The sequence below is a fragment of the Sus scrofa genome, chromosome 15, assembly GCF_054392235.1.
Source record: "Sus scrofa isolate SSC_HxYL_T2T_F1_AM1 chromosome 15, Sscrofa_HxYL_maternal_Yorkshire_Landrace_v2.0, whole genome shotgun sequence".
Lineage (NCBI taxonomy): Eukaryota > Metazoa > Chordata > Mammalia > Artiodactyla > Suidae > Sus > Sus scrofa.
This window is the reverse complement of record NC_139397.1, coordinates 150,634,166-150,653,359: the sequence shown is the minus strand read 5'-3', so window position 1 is coordinate 150,653,359 and position 19,194 is coordinate 150,634,166. Positions and strand designations below refer to the sequence as shown.

Below are 19,194 nucleotides of genomic sequence, written 5' to 3'. Positions count from 1 at the left end.
CCGGTGGACCACCCTTCTCATGGCACCGGCAGAGGGAGGGGCCACAGCCGGCTCTGGGCTGTCATGAGAAACCCCCTGCTCAGCCCGAAGGCAAGCTGTGAACCCCTAAGCTCAGACTGCATAAAGAAGCCCCACAGATGAGTAGACAAACAGCCCCTCATAAAAACAGTTCAAACAAATGGGTGACCGATTTAAGGAAAAGAATCTGCAGGTGCCCGATGGCACCTGGAAAGGCACGCAGCCTCCTTGGCGATCAGGGGAACAGACCCCCAAATCCCATTTCTCCCCTGTCATCTCTGCAAACAGTACTGTTGCGGGTCCCCTGGCTGGGGGGTGGGGAGGGGCGGGTCTTTTTGGGGGGGCGGAGATGGCAGGATTTGAATCTTAGTTTCAGCTCAGAACCGCGTAGACTCGGGTTCAGATGCTGCCTGGCCTCCGAGGCCACGCCCCCGCCTCCCGCACGGTGGAGCGATGGGCGCCCCCTCACCCCCCCACCCCATGCGCAGGGATGACCGGGGCCTGTGGTCATTTCGGTGCGTGAGGTTGACCCTTTGTTACCCACGGGACAGTGGGGAGCAAGCCGAGCTCCCGAGGGGGTGTCTGGGAATGACCTCGGGAGGTGGCTGTGGGAGCCCCAGTTAAGCAAGGCGGATTGACCTGCATGTTTGCCTCCAGAGCCTCTGGAATGGTCTCTAATATGACAGTGGCGGGTTATCAGGCTGTGAATGCAAGAGGGCGGAGAGAACGCTGGAGCATATCAGGAAAATTAGGGTGGCAAGCAGAGGTGGCTGAGAGGGGCGAGGTGGGGCAGAGGCCAGCAGAGGGGGAGTGATGAGAAGTCAGCAGTTCCAGCAGGACCCTGGGATGGTCTTTCAGAGGAGGGGGTCCCGGTGGGAGATCTGTGTAAGAGGCATTTCCACCCTGAGAGCAGGTGCTAAGCTGCCCTCATCCATCCTGGTGGAAGAGGCAGGTGCAGCAGCCTGGATGCAGGGCTGAGGGGGTGGGTGGAGGGAGGGGAGGAGAGGCCAGGCTGACATCAGAGAGCAGGTGAGAGCCTGCAGCTCCCTGAACCACCTGCTTCTCAGATGGGAGGTTGCATCCGTCCTCACCGAGGCACATCCTGGGAAAGACCTCGCAGACCTGGCTGACCTCATCCCAGGAGACGGCCAGGATCCTGCCCACTCCCTCGCCCCTGGTTAAGCCCACCAGTTAAGCCCCTTCCCAGCTGCAGTGACCTTCCAGGTAGCTTTTCAGAACGGGGTCTTGGATATAACTTCAAAGAAAACAAGTCTCTGCCATTGGTCAAGGTCCCAGCAGGAAAAGGATGGCACACTCGGCTGGGGGCTAATAAAGGGACCCTTGACACAGATGTGAGCTGAGTCTAAGGAAACCAACAGGGGGTGGGCTGGCATGGGGTGGGGCAGGGCTGTCACCACCCTGAGCGTTTGGTAGAAGGAGGACCCTTTGTTAACTGGCCAGGAAGGCGGTGGGAGAGGGCTGACCTCTGTATCACTCTGCTCCAAAGATGGGAACCCGTCCACTGACTCAGACGAGGATGGGAGGCGGCTGATGAACCCACAGAGAACCGGCTTCCCGGGCCACGGTCTGCACCTGACTTTTTACCCTCAGACCTAAGGTTCTGAGGTTCGTAGCTGTTGCTTATCTCTACAAGTCATTGTTCACTCCTGCATGTTAGTTCATTGTGAATATATGACAATTTATTAACCTGTTCTCTTATCCGTGGGCCTTTGGAATATCTCCAGGTCTTTGCCTTTATCAGGAGATGCTACTGTGATCTTTCTTGATGCAGATTTTGACAGGATTCTCTCCAGGGTATAATGGCTCATTCATGGTTATGCCCATGTTCAATTTTACATGATACTTCCTAAACTGGTGCTTCCAGCTCACATGCCACCAACTGTGACAATATGGACAAATTAGTTACCGATTCTAGTCATCAACCTCTTCTTCTTTTTTTTTTTTTCTTTCTTTTTTTTGTCTTTTTGCCTTTTCTAGGGCTGCTCCTGCAGCATATGGAGGTTCCCAGGCTAGGGGTCTAATCGGAGCTGTAGCCACCAGCCTGCACCACAGCCACAGCAACACGGGATCCGAGCTGCACCTGCGACCTACACCACAGCTCACGGCAACGCCGGATCCTTAACCCACGGAGCAACGCCAGGGAGCGAATCTGCAACCTCATGGTTTCTAGTCAGATTCTTTAACCACTGAGCCACAACGGGAACTCCAACCTCTTCATCTTTCAAGTGGGTGTCAGAATACTGACTTTACGAGTATAGTGAGGCATCACTTTATAGCTTTTAGATGGAAGACTTTGTAAACTGTTCACTTGATAATAATAGTTGTGGTCACATCTCAAAATCACACGCCCATCAAAGCAGGACAAGAACGGTCTAAAGAGCCTTGCCCTGCACGCGGTCTTCTTCACTCACGTTGGTGGTGTGTCGTATTCTGCTGTGGCACAAGCCCAGTACGTGTGCCTCACAAAGTCATTTTTGCCTCCTGTCTTCCCTCAGAATGTATAATAAGATGTGGCATCAGACCCAGGAAGACCTCGGTTCTTTGCTTGTCAAAGAAGCCGAGAAGAGGACGGAGCCGCTCGGAACCCAAGCTTTCATCTTGCAGCTGTTGGCCACCTTCTACGTCAACTACGTGCAGATCTTCAGGGACCTGGAGGATGTCTATGACCAGATGGTCCATCCGCAGAAGCGAATCCTGATCCGAAAAATCCTGGACGGAGTGATGGGTCGCATCCTGGAGCTGAAGCACGAGATGGTCGAGTTGGAGTTGACTGAGTTTCAGTATTTTGATGACATCTTACAGGATCTCAAATTGGCTCCTGTAAGTACCCGGGGTTTCTTTGCCCGTTAGTTTCTTTTCGTCCTCAGTGAGCTATGTAGGCCTGTGACCAACATTCTGCAGGCTTTCTAGACACATTTACTAGCTGTATGTTGTGTTGAAAGTTGGGGTGTGGCCCTTCAGTGGGACCCTGGTGCCGTGGACAGGGATTGGGTCCCCTCGGTTTGGGGTCTTGTGGTCTCTGGACACTGGGGTTGCTGTGGTCCTCCCTGTCCCCGTGGGGTCTCTCCAGGCCTGTTGGGACGACCCTTTCGCAGATATCCTCCCGAAGTCCCATGGCAGTGCCCCTGCTTCTGTTCCCAGGAACATCTCTCTCTGGCACTGGCTTCCCATCCTCTCGCCTGCTGGTTCCTCATTCCCGGGAGGAGGCATCTCCTCGTTTGCTTTGGGTGGCTGGTGATTTGGGGTGGGAGGTGTTTAGCAGAGGATCGGCGAGCCTCAGATGCCAAAGGAGGGCTCCCTGCCACCTTCTCTCGTGCCCTGAGCCCTCCCTGCTGGCCCCTGTAGGCACAGTCCCCTCCCAGAACACTCTGTCCTGCGGCTGCCCTTCTGACCGCAGCGTCCGCGACGTCCAGCATCGCTTCCGACGCTGCCTGCCCGGATCCGCAGGGGCCGGTGACCCCTCGCCCCTGTGTCATGATTCATACGACTTCACTCTTCATTTCGAAAGGGAAGGTTCCCTAAAGCAGAATTTAAAAGGGAACGCATTCTGTTTTCTGCATGGGGTCCCATGTCGCTTCCTTTGGAAAAGATTCCGGCTTCTCTAAAGGCCGTGTTTCTCTCTGGGGTAAACTGTCCAGGGTTGTGACTGCACGTACTCGGAACGGACCAAAGAGAGTCACTGAAAGGAGGGCAGAGGTTGAAGGTCATCTCAAAACGTCCTTGTTTCCCGCGTTCCCGTGGAAGCGCGTGGAGCGAAGCCCTCGGTTTTCTAGGTCAGGAGCGCTTCCCCTCCCGCAGTGCGAGAATGTCAAGAACTGCCCGGAACGCGTGTGAAGTAACACCTGCAAGACTCAGTGTAGTGACGACGGTAATATTGGAGCATTCATTTCACTTGAAGAAGGTTAAGGAACATGCCTCCATGTAAGGAGGGAGCCGTTTATGAAGTGTCTCCTTCCGTTTTTCCCCTGCTTTTGACCATGCTTCAGCCCCTCTGCTCTGGCTCGTTCCTTGTCCTGAAGCCATGAGCGGTGAGAGGGGTGACCACATGAGCCACCTCATCCAGGAAGCCCTCCTGGATGCAGACTCTGACCTGCGTGTTCTGCCAGCCCTGGAGGGTGCTGGTGGAGCCGTGAGGTGGCCCTGAAGTCCAGGTGCTTAGGGGGTGCGTCCAACAGCCTCAGCGTGGACCCCAGGAGCAGCGCCCTCTGCAGGGAGACGCGTGTGGATCAGCCCCTGGGGACACTCGTGGGGTCCAGGTCCATGCTGCCGAGTGGCAGCCGGACCAGCCAGCATCCACAGTGGCTGTCGCCCATGTAGCCCGCAGTCCCTCTGTTCTGTGTTGGGCCAGCACCCAGCTTTTTGTGCAGTGCAACCCGCACCCCTGACCACAGCTCACTGGGTCAGGGCAGACGCCTTGGTCATGCACCTGTCAGTCCTCCCCTGAGAGATTCTGAACCCGGGACACGGAGAGACCAGTTTCTGTCTCCGAGTCTGTCATCACCCAAACCTGTAAGAAGTTGGAGTCTTTGCTCAGCAGATGCTCGGAAGCAGGAAGGTGCTCTTGAGAGAGAAAGAAAGAGAAGAAAGCGGGCTCATGGAGAGGAATAGACATAAACGCCCTGCCGTCCCGAAGGCGCCAACCTCCCAGGACACATCCCAGCTGCTGACGACACCCAGCCGTGGTCCTGCCCGGGTTCCAGGCGGCTCCCGGCCCTTCCATTAATGTCCCCTCTGGCTAAACTAGCCAGAAAGCCATTTGTGTAACCTGTCAGCTAAGGAGCCTTTCCTAGTAGGTCCCCCCAACGTAGAGAAATCTGTGGGGAGAAGGAGTTTCTCTGCCCCAGGGAGTTTCCTCCGACTCCCCCCCCCGCCCCCCGCAACAGAGAATGGGAGCCCCAGGGCAGCTGCGGTGGACGTAGAATGGATCCTGGATGGACAGGATGGACACCTGCCTTCCTTTCTTCCTTCCATTCTTTTTTTTTTGCTTTTTAGGGCTGCACTCGCGGCACATGGAGGTTCCCAGGCTAGGGGTCTAATTGGAGCTGCAGCTGTCGGCCTACACCACAGCTCACAGCAACACCGGATCCTTAACCCACGGAGCGGGGCCAGGGATCGAACCCGCAACCTCATGGTTCCTTGTCGGATTCGTTTCCACTGAGCCAGAACGGGAACTCCGCTCTCTTCCCTTCTCGATTGCTGTTTCCTCACCCTCCAAATCCTAACTGTAAGTTTATGGTCCTGCCTGGACCAGATGGGGCCTTGTCAATACAGTTTTATCTTCAGATTTTAAAAGGCCCAGCGCTTGAACGAGCTTATAATGAAGTCACAGCATTAAATAAAAGTGTGATCATTCTCTTCTGTGCACGCTCACCCACCAGGACCCAGAGGCTCAGTCCAAGTTCATCCCCAATCTAATGGAAGCACCTAAGGAAGTTTTGGTTTTCCGCAACACCTGCTACTTCCCAGAAGTTCAGGAATACCACCCACCAAGTCCTAAAAAGACGTCCCTTTATGCTAAAGTGCTTATTCAAGGAAAGGCCTGTTCAGAATTCCCTGGACTGCGGAGGTGTGGGGAGCTACACCACAACGGGAAAAAGGGGAGCTGATACCAAGAACCAGAACCTTAGCTTCACCCGAGTCAACTGGTCTATCAGAAGGTAGCCAGGAGCATCTCAAAGCATTTCTAGGACAGTGCTTTTCAGTGGCGTGGGGCCAAGGGCCCCCCATATCCTTGAATAACCTTTCTACACGCCTGATTATTGACCTTGGAATGGCAAACACTCATTTGAACTCCACTAATTTGAAATATCTGGTAATATTTCAGAAGAACAGAAGTTTATACTTATTGTATAGAAACAAGTTTCCTAATAAATTAATTTTGTAAATAATTTTTTAATGGGATAATTTGGTAAAAATAAAATCAAATTTTTTTAATGCAACCATTTACATACAAATAGCTGACAGTGCTAATGATAAATTATTAGGTTTAATTCAAAGAGCTCTACAGCTCAATTCTTTGCTATGCTTTCTTATTTTTTTATTGTTATTTTCCCAATACAATCAATTCTTTGCTATTCTGATTTGCATCATTATTTTAGATAGGCTCAGATAATTTTTTTTAAGGAACTCACTAAGCTATCATTAGTTAATTGAGGCCTAGTTGATATGAACTACTGGAATTTCTTTTTTTTTCTGTCTTTTTGCCATTTCTTGGACTGCTCCCGCAGCATATGGAGGTTCCCAGGCTAGAGATCAGAGCTGTAGTCACTGGCCTACGCCAGAGCCACAGCAACATGGGATCCCAGCTGTGTCTGCGACCTACCCCACAGCTCATGGCAACGCCAGATCCTCAACCCGCTGAGCAAGGCCAGGGATCGAACCCGCAACCTCATGGTTCCCAGTCGGATTGGTTAACCACTGCGCCACGACGGGAACTCCGGAACTACTGGAATTTTACAGTCACCATCATAGCCGAACATGGTTACGATTCAGCCTTTGGACTTGACTTGTGTCTCCGTAGTCGGAGCCACCTCTCGTCACGCCACCGGGCTCATCCCCCTTAAATAAGAGGATGGAAAGTGAAGTGAGTCCCTTCGATGCCCTGTCCTTCCCGTGAATGTTATTTTATTTACTTAATTTTTTAACAGTTGTTTCCCCAATACAGTTTCTTTCCTCCTGCACAGCCAGGTGACCCAGTTACACCTACCCGCACACACTCCATTTTCACACATTATCCTGCTCCATCACAAGTGACTAGACAGAGTTCCCAGTGCTACACAGCGGGATCTCATGGCTCATCCATTCCAAAGGCAATCGTTGGTGTCTGTGAACCCCAAGCTCCCCAACCGTCCCCCCCTTCCCGTGAATTTTAAATGGATTTGAGTCCTGGACTCTGTGGCCGCAATGCTCTTTTTCTTGTTCTTTCTCTTCTGCAGCAGCAATTAGATATTCCCATACCCAAGTATTTTTTGAAGGAGAAGTTGGAAGTCGTAAAAGGAAGAGAAAAAATCCTCTCTCAAATATTAGCCGACACTGGATTCAGCTTATCCGACAAGGTTCGTACGTCCCTGTAACCAACATTGTTGCATAAATCTCTAAAACCTCCTTTTCTGCTGCTCCTAATTGTGTGAGAAACAAGTTGGCGATTTTCACGCTGAGGAAAAGCAGCTCCCTTTCCCCGGGGTTCTTCAGACGGTAAGAAGTAGCCAAAGTTTTGGATGTGTTTTGGATGAGTCATGACTGTTCTTTTCCAGGAACTTAGACCTCAAAGCCTGGTACTTTGTCGGTTAAGTCAGAACCTCTGAGGTTGAGTAGATTATGGACTCAGTGTAATGGCTCATCTCAAGTTCACGGGGCCTCTACCGTCAGAAGCTGAACGTGGTTCATATAAAATAATCACGCACTGAGATAACGAGGAGCTTAAAAACTTAGGACACTTTCTGAAAACGCGGATTGACCTTTTGTAACTTCGAGTTGAGTGGCGCTTGGATCACCTCGAATGCACTGTCTCTGGGGAAAGTGGGGCTCCTTAGAGGTTCCCCTGAAAGCCAAGAGCAGAACCCAGTCACGCTCTGGCCCCGTCCCTCCTGCATCCCCATATCCATGCACCTGCACCCTCTTGCCGCCCCCACAGCCGTCCTAGCTCCCACTCTTACCTCCTTCTCCTGGGTTCGGCCAGCATCTCCCCTGCAGCCTGTCCAGAGGCGCTGAGGCATCCCAGTGACGGCCCTGCCTGAAGATCAGGGCCTCACACCTCTGGCTGGTCTTCATGCCTGAGCACTGAGGCAGCATGTTGCCCATCTGCACGGGGACGGTTCACAGTGACAGGGGCACCTTTGGTAGGGATGCAGAGATTGTGGGTGCAGCCAGGACGCACAGGGCAAATGGTACCTTGTGGTGCTTCAGCCCTGGGGGGCACTGTCAGCTGGGCCATGCAATGATGGACAATTCCAGGTGCACCCAGAACAGCAGCGGGAGGGAGAAGCAGTGCCCCGTGTGCCCACCGCAGGAAACAGGAGAAGTACGTGTGCTGTTAGCAGCACACACACCTCCACCCTGCTGTCTGGGCTGCTGCACAGGCGGCTGCAGGCTGCACAGAGGGCTTGCTCTTTTTGCTCCGTCCCTGTCGCAGTGGTCCCCATGCTGCAGAGCCCCGTGTGACACCGCATCCCTCAAGAAACCTTCCCTCTTGGGAGTTCCCGCTGTGGCTCATCGGGCTATTAACCCGGTTGTATCCATGAGGACGCGGCTTCAGTCCCTGGCTTCTTCGCTCAGTATGTTAAGGATCCGGCGTTGCCGTGAGCTGTGGTGTAGGTCACAGGCACGACTGGGATCTGGCGTTGCCGTGGCCGCGGTGTCGGCCGGCAGCCACAGCTCCAGCTCAGCCTTTGGCCTGGGAACTTGCGTATGCCGCAGATGCGGCCCTAAAAAAGAAAAAAAAAAGAGAAAGAAAGCTTCCATGATGCACCTCCCCCAGCGGCCCCTCCCTCCTCTACCCCTTCTCTGAACAACCCGCCCCTCTTCTGCGTTAAACATTCCTCCAAGTGGATTCCTGGGATCATGCCTGGGGGTCCGTCCAGCCATCCCTTCACCACTGTGCTTCTGTGCCCTGGGCACGTCCTTCAGTGGCCCCACCCCAGAGTCTCTGGCCCAAAGCGTTAACAGGTGGCGCAGAATCCCCTGAAGATCTGGGGGAGGCGGAGAAGGGAGGTCCCATGACACGCTGCGGTGAACCCCCCGGGGGCTCTCTGCTGTTTCACTCCCTGCTGTCCCTCTTGCTTTGTGCGGGGTCCGTGGCCAGAGGGCTTCTCCCCCTCCCTTCTCAGCATCCTCTCCTCCTCAGGTCAAGCCGTTCATTCCTCTCTGCCCCAGGCCCTGTTTCAAGGGTACCTGAGGATGCTGAGCACAGCACAGGGCTTCTGGGCAACATCCCGGGCACCTGTGTGCCTCTGCCAGGCCCTTCAGTGCCTCGTGGGACCCCCACTCTCTCCTCAAGCTGCTTATTTCTTACAGACATAAGCAGTGTATGTACCCCATGAAGAATTTTGATAAGTGAGAATTACTGTCCACTCCTACAGTGATTCTGCAGTGATCACATGCAGTCCAGTGCTTTTGACTCTTGGGGCCTCCACGGATGTTCAGAACTCTTTGTCGGGTTGAGTAGACAGTTCAAAGCCCTGGCAAGTATTCCACGAGGGCTGTAAGTATTTCTACGGGGTGGAAAGGAAGGAAGGCAGTGATAACGTACGTTCGCTGGGCACCTGCTCCCTGCTGAAGGTTCTTACCTACACCATCTAATTTCACACCAGCCGAGAGTCACTTCATCCAAAAGTGAATGCAAAGCACCTTATTGAACAGGTGCTCTCACTACAAATTTGAAGCCGCAGGGCCTCACTGAGAACAAAATTCTGAGCTGCTGCTCTGTGAAGGGGGGTCCAGGGCCCGCGCAGAGGGCAGAGGAGGCTTTAGGGGAAAGATGGTGGCCCATCTTGCTTCCCATGGGCTCTAACCCTTACTAACTGTGGGAATTTGTGTCAATTATTCTGTTTTCAGCCTCAGTCTTTTCTCTCTTTTTTTTTTTTTTTAAACTTTTAGGGCCCCACCTTCGGCATAAGGAGGTTCCCAGGCTAGGGGTCTAATCAGAGCTATAGCCACCGGCCTACACCACAGCCCTGGATCCTTAACCCACTGAACAAGGCCAGGGATCAAACCCACAACCTCATGGTTCCTAGTCGGATTCATTAACCACTGAGGCACGACGGGAACTCCCAGCCTCTGTCCTGGTCTCAGGTGGTCACAGGAATACCTGTGTCGGAGGTAGCTTTGTGAATTGGGTGAGGATGCATGTGACAAAGCATCTGGCATCTGTAGGTTCTCAGTAAATGTCCCTTCCTGGTGTCCCCCGCTTGCCCCGCTTCTCTTCATGACACAGAGAAGCGACAGTCCTGGGAAGCTGTGGCCGGGGGAGGGGGGCAAATGAAGCCCCCTTGCCTGCACCCGCAGCGTCTTGCCCTGGATCCTGATGTGGCCGTGGCTGCCCTCGGAGGCCTGGAAAAGGACTTGGCCCAGGATTGGGGGTTTTTCTGATTCTGATTCCAGCGGCCTCTCCCTGTGCCTGTGCCGGAGGCTCTGCCAAGCCAGGTCCACGCTCCAGCTCCTCCCTGGCTCCAGGGACCGCCAGGCACCTCCCACCTGAGCCCACGTGAGCTCACAGGGACCCTGGAGCCCCCAGAAGCCTTGTTTGTCTGTCCCTTTACTCAGAACACCGCCCTGCCCCTCACCCAGCGACTTTGCTTAAACACACCCGCCTGAGATCTCCCAAGAGGCCTGAACCTGACTTTCTCCTTCTCCACAGAACCGGTCACATTCAGATGTTTTAACATGCAAATGTGCTCAACTCTACTTTAATTAAAAAATGTCCTTTAAAAATGCAAATGTGTAGGTACTGGCAGGCCTGTCATGTATGGAGTTAAGTACTCCTCAATGATGTTGTATTAGTCACGCTCACCAGATCATTCTGGAATTCATTTTGAAGTCAACCTTTGACTTCATCTGTATCTCACATTTTATTTTATTTAAAGTGATTTTTATTTTTTCCATTAGAGTTGGTTTAGAATGTTCTGTCAGTCTTCTGCCGTACAAAGTGACCCAGTCACACACACACATGTACATTCTTTTTCTCCCATTCTCCGCCATCCTGCTCCATCGTAAATGACTGGATAGAGTTCCCAGGGCTGTACAGCGGGATCTCGTTGCGGATCCACTCCACAGGCAATCGTTGGCACCTCTTAACCCTTATATCTCACATTTTAAGTTCGCAGAGGTATGTTTTTCACTTACGTATTTCTGCTACTAAGTTAATGACACATTGATAGCAATTTCAAGGTTATTTCAGTCTTTGATCGCCACTTCTAGTGTCACTTGCTGCCAGCCTCAGACATTGTGGAGCTAATTTGTATTTTGTTCAGAATGGTAGCGGAGTGCTTAAAAATGGGGCCACGGCCTGAGTGTGGCATATCACCAAAATATACCTAATTCACGGGAAAACGATTCGTATTGAATGGCTGTCATACTCTTGGTCAGCAGCGTGGAGTTGGCAGGTGGGGTTAGAGGCAAGCGCGTGATTTGCTGAAATCACTTGAGGTCATGAAGATGTTTAAACATCTATTTATCTTTTTTTTTTTTTTTTTTTGCAGAAATACCCTATAAAGCCTATGCCCCTGGAAGAGGCAGTTAAAGTGATCCAGGTTTCCGAGAGGGCACGGCAAGGGCGCCTCCGAGCCATGTTCATGAAGCAAATCTATCTTCAAGACTGCAGAGCGAAGCAGGCCAGGTTGTCTGGCGAGAAGTTTGCAGACATGGGGGCTGCCGCGCTGCGTATCCAGAAGGTGTGAGTGCGATGCCCTTGGCCTCGGGGGACAAGGGGTGATGCAGCTGGCGACACCGGCCAGGGGTGGGCTGAGCTTCGAAACTCAAAATTCCCGAGTCCCACCTCTAGAAGAACTGGACTCAATGCCAGAGTGATTGATTATCTTATCTCGGGGAGACAGTTAAGCAAGCCTGGTTCTAGTGTGTACATTTTATTATAAATAGGTATGAAACTCAGGGCATTTTATTGACTTTTTTTTTTTTCCTTTGCTTCTTAGGGCTGCACTTGCGGCTTAGGGAGGTTCCCAGGCTAGGGGTCAAATCGGAGCTGCAGCTGGCAGTCTACACCACAGCCGCAGCAACACGGGTCCGAGCCGCGTCTGCAACCTACACCACAGCTCACAGCAATGCTGGATCCCTGATGCACTGAGCAAGACCAGGGATGGAACCTGTATCATGGATACTAGTTGGATTTGTTTCTGCTGGGCCACAACAGGAACTCCCTTTTGACATATTTTTGAAGCTCACTGATAACTGTTGGAACGAAGGTTGCTATGCAAGCCCTCACTGAATTTAAAACTATATTTGCTCAGAGACATGTCCTTGCAGAAGGGGCAGGGTCATAGGCTTGCAGAGGCTTATGTCATTCGCAGAAATTCCAGTGACCAGACACAGATGTCCCTTGCAGACAGACCCTTGAGGCTTCCTTCCCGCTGTCAGATGAGCGCCTCCGTTTACACCTCATTTGTTTTCAAATGGGACTGAGTTTGCATGCGGAAAAATGCCCCGAAGGTGGCAAGGTGACACAAGTTAGAATGAGACTGCAGGGAAAGTAAGTATACAAAAATAAAATCGAGCCAGAAGCTCAGGACTCTTGTCCCTGATTGTGTTTAAGTGGGAGTCGGGGTCTGAAAGCAGGCAGAGACCGACAAAGACTGTTTTCTTTCTTCTGTGGGGATATAAAATTTTTAAATTTAATTGATTGACGTATAGCTGATGGACTATGTTATATTAATTTCTGCCGCACTGCAAATGCTTCAGTTATACAGACACTTCTTCACATTCTTTTCCATTATGATTTGTCACAGGACATGGAATAGAATTCCCTGTGCTCTACAGAAGGACTTTGCTGTTTGTCTGCTTTTTTTTTTTCTTTTTTAGGGCCACACCGGTAGCAAATAGAATTTCCTGGGCCAAGGTAATTCCGTGGGATCCAAGCCACCTCTTCCACCCACGCTGCAGCTCGCACCAATACCAGATCCCTAACCCACCGAGTGAGGCCAGGGATCGAACCAGCATCCTCACAGAGACAATGTCGGGTCCTTAACCCACTGAGCCTCAACGGGAACTCCTATTTACCCATTCTTTATATACCAGTCTGCATCCACTAACCCCAAACTCCCAATCCATCCCTCCCCCGCCCACCTCCCGCTTTGCAACCACAAATCTGTTCTCTATGGGATACAGTTTTAAATGAAAATCTGAGTTCAGAGTTGAGTTGTGTAGCTCATGGTTGTGACTGTGCTCTATTTCTCCATGGTACAGTAGGCATTTTTCTTTTCAAACCTTGGCCTGCCACCCTTAGATATGGCCCTACGCTCCTTCAATGGGGAAGTTTCTCTTGAAGAGGAGTTCCCACTGTGGCACAGTGGGTTAAGAATCCAACTGCAGAGGCTCAGGTTCGATCCGTGGCCTGGCACAGTGGGTTAAAGGATCCAGGGCTGCTGCCGCCGCGGCTTGGATTCAGTCCCTGGCCTAGGAACTTCCATATGCCATGGGTGCAGCCATAAAAAATTAAAAAATAAATAAATAATAAATAAATAAAATAGAAGTTTCTCTTAAAGAAAAACAAAATTTAATGGAGTGCCCTTTTCGACACAGTGGTTAACAAATCTGGCATCCTTGAGGACGAAAGTTTGATCCCTGCCCTTACTTAGTGGGTTAAGGATCCGGCGTTGCAGTGAGCTGTGGTGTAGGCCGGCAGCTATGGCCCTGATTGGACCCCTAGCCTGGGAACCTCCATGTGCCGCAGGTGCAGCCCTATGAAAAGCAAAAAAAGAAAAGAGAAACCAATTTTAAGAAGCACGGCATCGTGATTTGGTTTATCTGTGTTTCAAAATGACTTCGCAGAGTGAGAATTGCCACGTGCGCCCCCACACAACGGCTCTCTTCTCTTGTAAGGAGAGCCGTTCAGCTCCGCCCTCTCAGCAGAGTCCCCAGGTATAAAATCGGGCATGGTTGACCCGCAGCCGCGCTGGACGCCGTCTCCCCGGACCGTGCTCATCTCCCCGGAAGTTTGTGGGCCTGGACCACCTCCCCGCTTCCCTCCCTCCCGCCCCGGCGGCCGCGCTCTCCGCGTCTCCGTATTCAGGATGTTCAGATTCCCACCTAGAAGTGAACCCATGAAGCACGTATCTCTCTCTCTGTGACTTATTTCTCTTGGCATCGTGCTCTCCACACTCCGTCTTGTCGCAAATGGCAGCATTTCCTTCTCTCCGTGGCTGGGCGGTATTCCAGCGTGTGGGGGACCGCATTGTCTTTATCCACCCCTCCATCCACGGAGGTTAGGAGGTTTCCATGTCTGCCTGTTGTCGCTAATCTTACAATGGAGCTCCTTCCCGTCCTGGCTCAGTGGAAGCGACTCCGACTAGCATCCATGAGGCCGCAGGTTCGATCCCTGGCCTCGCTCCGCGGGTTAGGAATCCAGCGTTGCCGTGAGCTGTGGTGTTGATCTCAGACCCAGCTCGGATCTGGCATCGCTGCGGCTGTGGTGTAGGCCTGCGGCTACAGCTCCAATTCACCCCCTAGCCTGGGAACCTCCATATGCCGCAGGTGCGGCCCTAAAATTAAAAATAATAATATTGCAGTGAATGATTGGGTGCATGTATCTTTTCAAATTACTGTTTCCCTTTTGTCTAGATCAAGAGCCAGGAGTGGAATTCCTGGACCATATGGTGGTTCTGTTTTTCAGGTTTCCGGGCGTCTGCGTGCTCTTTTCCATGTGGCGGTCCCCAGTTACATCCCCGGCAGTGCAGGAGGGCTGCCTTTTCCTCCCATCCTCGCCAGCGCTTGTTATCTCTTGTTCTTTTTGCTCAGAGCCATCCTAACAGCTGTGAGGCTGCCGCTGGGTCAGCAGTGGGCTCTGCAGTTGCTAGCAGGGTCTGGAGCAAGGCTGGATCCTTCTTGTCCCTGGGTGGACAGAACTGCCTTAGAACCCCTTGTTCAGTAAGGGGACGTTGGGACGCGAGTCCACGTCAGGATCCACAGCTGGGTCGTGGGGCAGTGGACAGCGGGGTAGACCACTTCTGTGATGCATTCTTTCTTTAAAAATGTTGCCTCTGATCACAGAAGGAAAACCACTCCATCCGCGCGCGCACACACACGTGTACAAGCCTGCCTGAACTGGAATCGCGCCACTTGGAATGTGCAGATGATGTGAGAGAGACGCTATGGACCCTGTTTTCTTTCTTTGTCATGTACTCACCGGGTGACCATCTGCTTGTTTTTAGGTGTGGCGAGGCTTCCGTCAGTGCAAGAGAACCGAGAGGGAGAGAGAAGAGGAGATGATATTCCTGGGCATGGTACGTTCTCTTACCGACCAGATATGCATCTGGTGTCCTTAAGGACAATAGAACCTGCAAGGCTTGTGTCTTCCTTAGAGAGTTTCGGAAAGAAGAAAGGAGAGCAAGATGCATGACGGATGACTTTAGAGAATGCAAGCGCCTGTATTAAATCCCCTGCCCGGGCATCGGAGTCAGCAGGGTCGTGTTGGTATTCTGTTAGAATATGCAGGGATACCTTGCCCCGTGGCCTTTTTTTAATGCGAGATAAAAATACTGATGTAGCGGGAGTTCCTGCTGTGGAGCAGAGGTTAAGAATCTGACTGCAGCTGCTCAGGCTGCTGTAGAGGCACAGGTTCAATCCCCAGCCTGGCGCCGTGGGTTAAAGGATCCTGTGTTGCCACAGCTGTGACTTAAGTGGTAGCTGTGGCTAGAATTCACTGTCTAGCCCGAGAACTTCCATATGCCACAGGTGCAGCCATAAAACTAAAAAAAAATAAAAATAAATACTGATGCAGCAACACTGATCAATACAATGCTGGAGTCTTTGAAAATCCTTTATTTTTTATTTTTTAATAATGATTTATATTTTTTCTATTATAGCTGATTTACAGTGTTCTGTCAATTTTCTGCTGCACAGCAGGGTGACCCAGTCACACATACATGTATACATTCTGTTTTCTCACATTATCAAGCTCCATCATGAGTGACCAGACATAGTTCCCAGTGTTATACAGCAGGATCCTAATGTTTATCCATTGCAAAGGCTATAATTTGCACCTATTAACCCCCAATTCCTACTCCCTCCCCCCTCCCCCTTGGCAACCACAAGTCTGTTCTCCAAGTCCATGAGTTTCTTTTCTGTGGAAAGGTTCATTTGTGCTGTGTATTAGATTCCAGATATAAGTGATATCATATGGTGTTTGTCTTTCTGACTTACTTCACTCAGGATGAGAGTCTCTAGTTCCATCCATATTGCTGCATATGGAATTATTTTGTTCTTTTTTATGGCTGAGTAGTATTCCATTGTGTATATACACCACATCTTCCTAATCCAGTCATCTGTCAGTGGGTTGTTTCCATGTCTTGGCTATTGTGAATAGAGCTGCAATGAACATGCGGGTGCATGTGTCTTTTTTAAGTAGAGTTTTGTCCAGATAGATGCCCAAGAGTGGGATTGCTGGGTCATATGGAAGTTCTATGTATAGATTTCTAAGGTATCTCCATACTGTTCTCCATAGTGGCTGTACCAGCTTACATTCCCACCAAGAGGGCAAGAGGGTTCCCTTTTCTCCACCCCCCTCCTCCAGCACTTGTTATTTGTGGACTTATTAATGATGGCCATTTGGACTGGTGTGAGGTGATATCTCGTGGTAGTTTTGATTTGCATTTCTCTGCTAATCAGTGATGTTGAGCATTTTTTCATGTGCTCGTTGGCTCTCTGTATATCTTCCTTGGAGAAATGTCTATTCAGGTCTTTTGCCCATTTTTCAATTGGGTTCTTGGCTTTTTTGCTGTTGAATTGTATAAGTTGTTTATATATTCTAGAGATTAAGCCCTTGTCAGTTGTATCATTTGAAACTCTTTTCTCCCATTTTGTAAGTTGTCTTTTTGTTTTCTTTTTGGTTTCCTTTGCTGTGTAAAAGCTTGTCAGTTTGATTAGGTTCCATTGGTTTATTTTTGTTTTATTTCTGATGCTTTGGGAGACTGACATGAGAAAACATTTGTAAGGTTGATATCAGAGAATGTTTTTCCTATGTTCTCTTTCAGGAGTTTGATGGTATCTTGTCGTAGGTTTAAGTCTTTAAGCCATTTTGAGTTTATTTTTGTGCGTGGTGTGAGGGTGTGTTCTAGTTTCATTGTTTTGCATGCAGCTGTCCAGGTTTCCCAACAATACTTGCTGAAAAGACTGTCTTTTTCCCATTTTATATTCTTGCCTCCTTTGTCAAAGATTAATTGACCCTAGGTGTCTGGGTTTATTTCTGGGTTCTCTATTGTGTTCCATTGGTCTGTGTGTCTGTTTTGGTACCAGTATCACACTGTCTTGATGACTGTGGCCTCGTAATATTGCCTGAAGTCTGAGAGAGTTATGCCTCCTGCTTGGTTTTTGTTCCTCAGAATTGCTTTGGTAATTCTGGGCCTTTTGTGGTTCCATATAAATTTTTGGATTGTTTGTTCTAGTTCTGTGAAAAATGTCATGGGTAATTTGATAGGGATTACATTGAATCTATAGATTGCTTTGGGTAGTATGGCCATTTTTACAATATTAGTTTTTCCAACCCAGGAGCATGGAATATCTTTCTGTTTCTTTACATCCTCTTTAATTTCCTTGATTGTTTTAGAGTTCTCAGCATATAAGTCTTTTGCCTCCTAGGTCAGGTTTATTCCCAGGTATTTGATTTTTGGGGGTGCAATTTTAAAGGTACTATATTTTTGTATTCCTTTTCTAATATTTCATTGTTAGTGTACAGAAATGCGACTGATTTCTGAATGTATATCGTATATCCTGCTACTTTGCTGAATTTGTGGATTAGTTTGAGTAGTGTCTTTAGGCTTTTCTATCTATAGTATCATGTCATCTGCATACAGTGACAATTTTACCTCTTCTCTTCCAATTTGGATACCTTTTACTTCTTTTGTTTGATTGCTGTGGCTAGGACTTCCAATTCTATGTTGAATAAAAGTGGTGAGAGTGGGCATCCTTGTCTTGTTCCAGATTTTAGTGGGAAGGCTTTCAGCTGTTCTCCATTGAGTATCATATTTGCTGTGGGTTTGTCCTAAATGGCTGATCATATATAAAACTCTGGTGATGCTAGTCAAGAAGAGAAAAGAAAACACAGTATGCCATATACAACCACAGATACTACTGTGTTAAAAACTCAGTATCATGCGTAACCATGGTAATAAATACATTAGCAAGTATGGAATGGAGAAGATGGCCTAGGGAAGTATAAATATCAAAACTGACCAAAGGGGTAAAATACCTAAATAACCCAATCACTCTAGCAAATGCAGAAAAGATTTTCTAGGTCCCTCGGCATCAGTGAGAAGCAGATGCCAAGAGGGAATTGGATGGGCACGAGTCTGACCAGCAGAAGGTCTGTGGAGGACAAAGCAAGAGGTGCAGGGGAGGTGGGCAACCTTCAGATGCAGGTGTGGGGACCCTGGAGTGGGGGGGGGTGAAGAAGGGAGAGTCTGGCAGGTGGTGTGGTTCCAATAAAGGCCTCCGTACTCACAAAGCGAGAGAACCCTTCATGATGGCGCCCAGGTTGGGCAAGGACCCCAGGGACAAGTTCAAGGTCAGGGCCCGCTAAGGAGGGTTTCTGTCCGTTTGTAATTTACAGATATTAAAACCACTTAGGACGTTTTGCTCCGCAGTGTCAGCCCTTGAAATGTCTCTGCTGAGAAAGATAAATGTGGGCAACGTTTATAATATCTAGATAGTCACATCGGTGTCATTCTATAATGGTACGTGATTGGTGCCCAGAAACGGTTGATGCAGTTCACATATCCCGCTGTATATCTTTAGAAGTGGTGTGTCGGTGTTTCTGTGTATAATACAAAGTGTAAAATATAAACACCCGGGTCCCATGTCCATTCCTGTGCTTATGCTTACATCATTCTGTAATAAACTTGTATTTTATATCTAAAAAATTAAAAGTAAAATAAGTGTTCCAAGTTACATGGGGGGGGGAGATTGAATCATGGTTTAAACAATTTGTAACTTTTGAAATTGAAACTTTAAAATTAGGGAGTACCTATTGTGGCTCAGTAGTTAACAGACCCGACTAGCATCCGTGAGGACACGAGTTCGATCCCTGGCCTTGCTCAGTGGGTTAAGGGTCCGGCGTTGCCATGCGCTGTGGTGTAGGTTGCAGATGCGGCTCAGATCTCGCATTGCTGTGGCTGTGATGTAGGCCGGCAGCCATAGCTCTGATTCGACCCCTAGCCTGGGAACCTCTGTGTGCCGCGGGTGCAGCCCTAAAAAGACAAAAAGTAAAAAAATAAAAAATAAAGTAATAAAATTAATTAATTGTCCACTTATGATACATTTTTCCAATTCTACATGCTTAATATCAAATCTGATTCTTAGTAGGACAAAAATCAGGATTCAAGATGTATGCTTAGGGAATAAGTGAAAAAATGCAATTTATACTTTTTTTTTTTAACCAGTGAACGGATATGATTTTCTTTACATTATTCTTTTCCTTTCATGCTTACGTTTTCT

General features: G+C 49.6%; 1 protein-coding gene across 1 annotated transcript in view; it reads left to right on the top strand.

Moving 5' to 3' along the window:
• The window catches only part of IQCA1 (IQ motif containing with AAA domain 1), a 167,848-nt gene that overhangs the window by 6,307 nt on the left and 142,347 nt on the right, over positions 1-19,194 (top strand). Inside the window, exons 2-5 of the mRNA XM_013984621.3 lie at positions 2,535-2,859; positions 6,975-7,094; positions 11,235-11,426; positions 14,916-14,987. Of these exons, the coding sequence (XP_013840075.2) occupies positions 2,535-2,859; positions 6,975-7,094; positions 11,235-11,426; positions 14,916-14,987 (709 nt within the window). The remainder of the gene's footprint in view (positions 1-2,534; positions 2,860-6,974; positions 7,095-11,234; positions 11,427-14,915; positions 14,988-19,194) is intronic.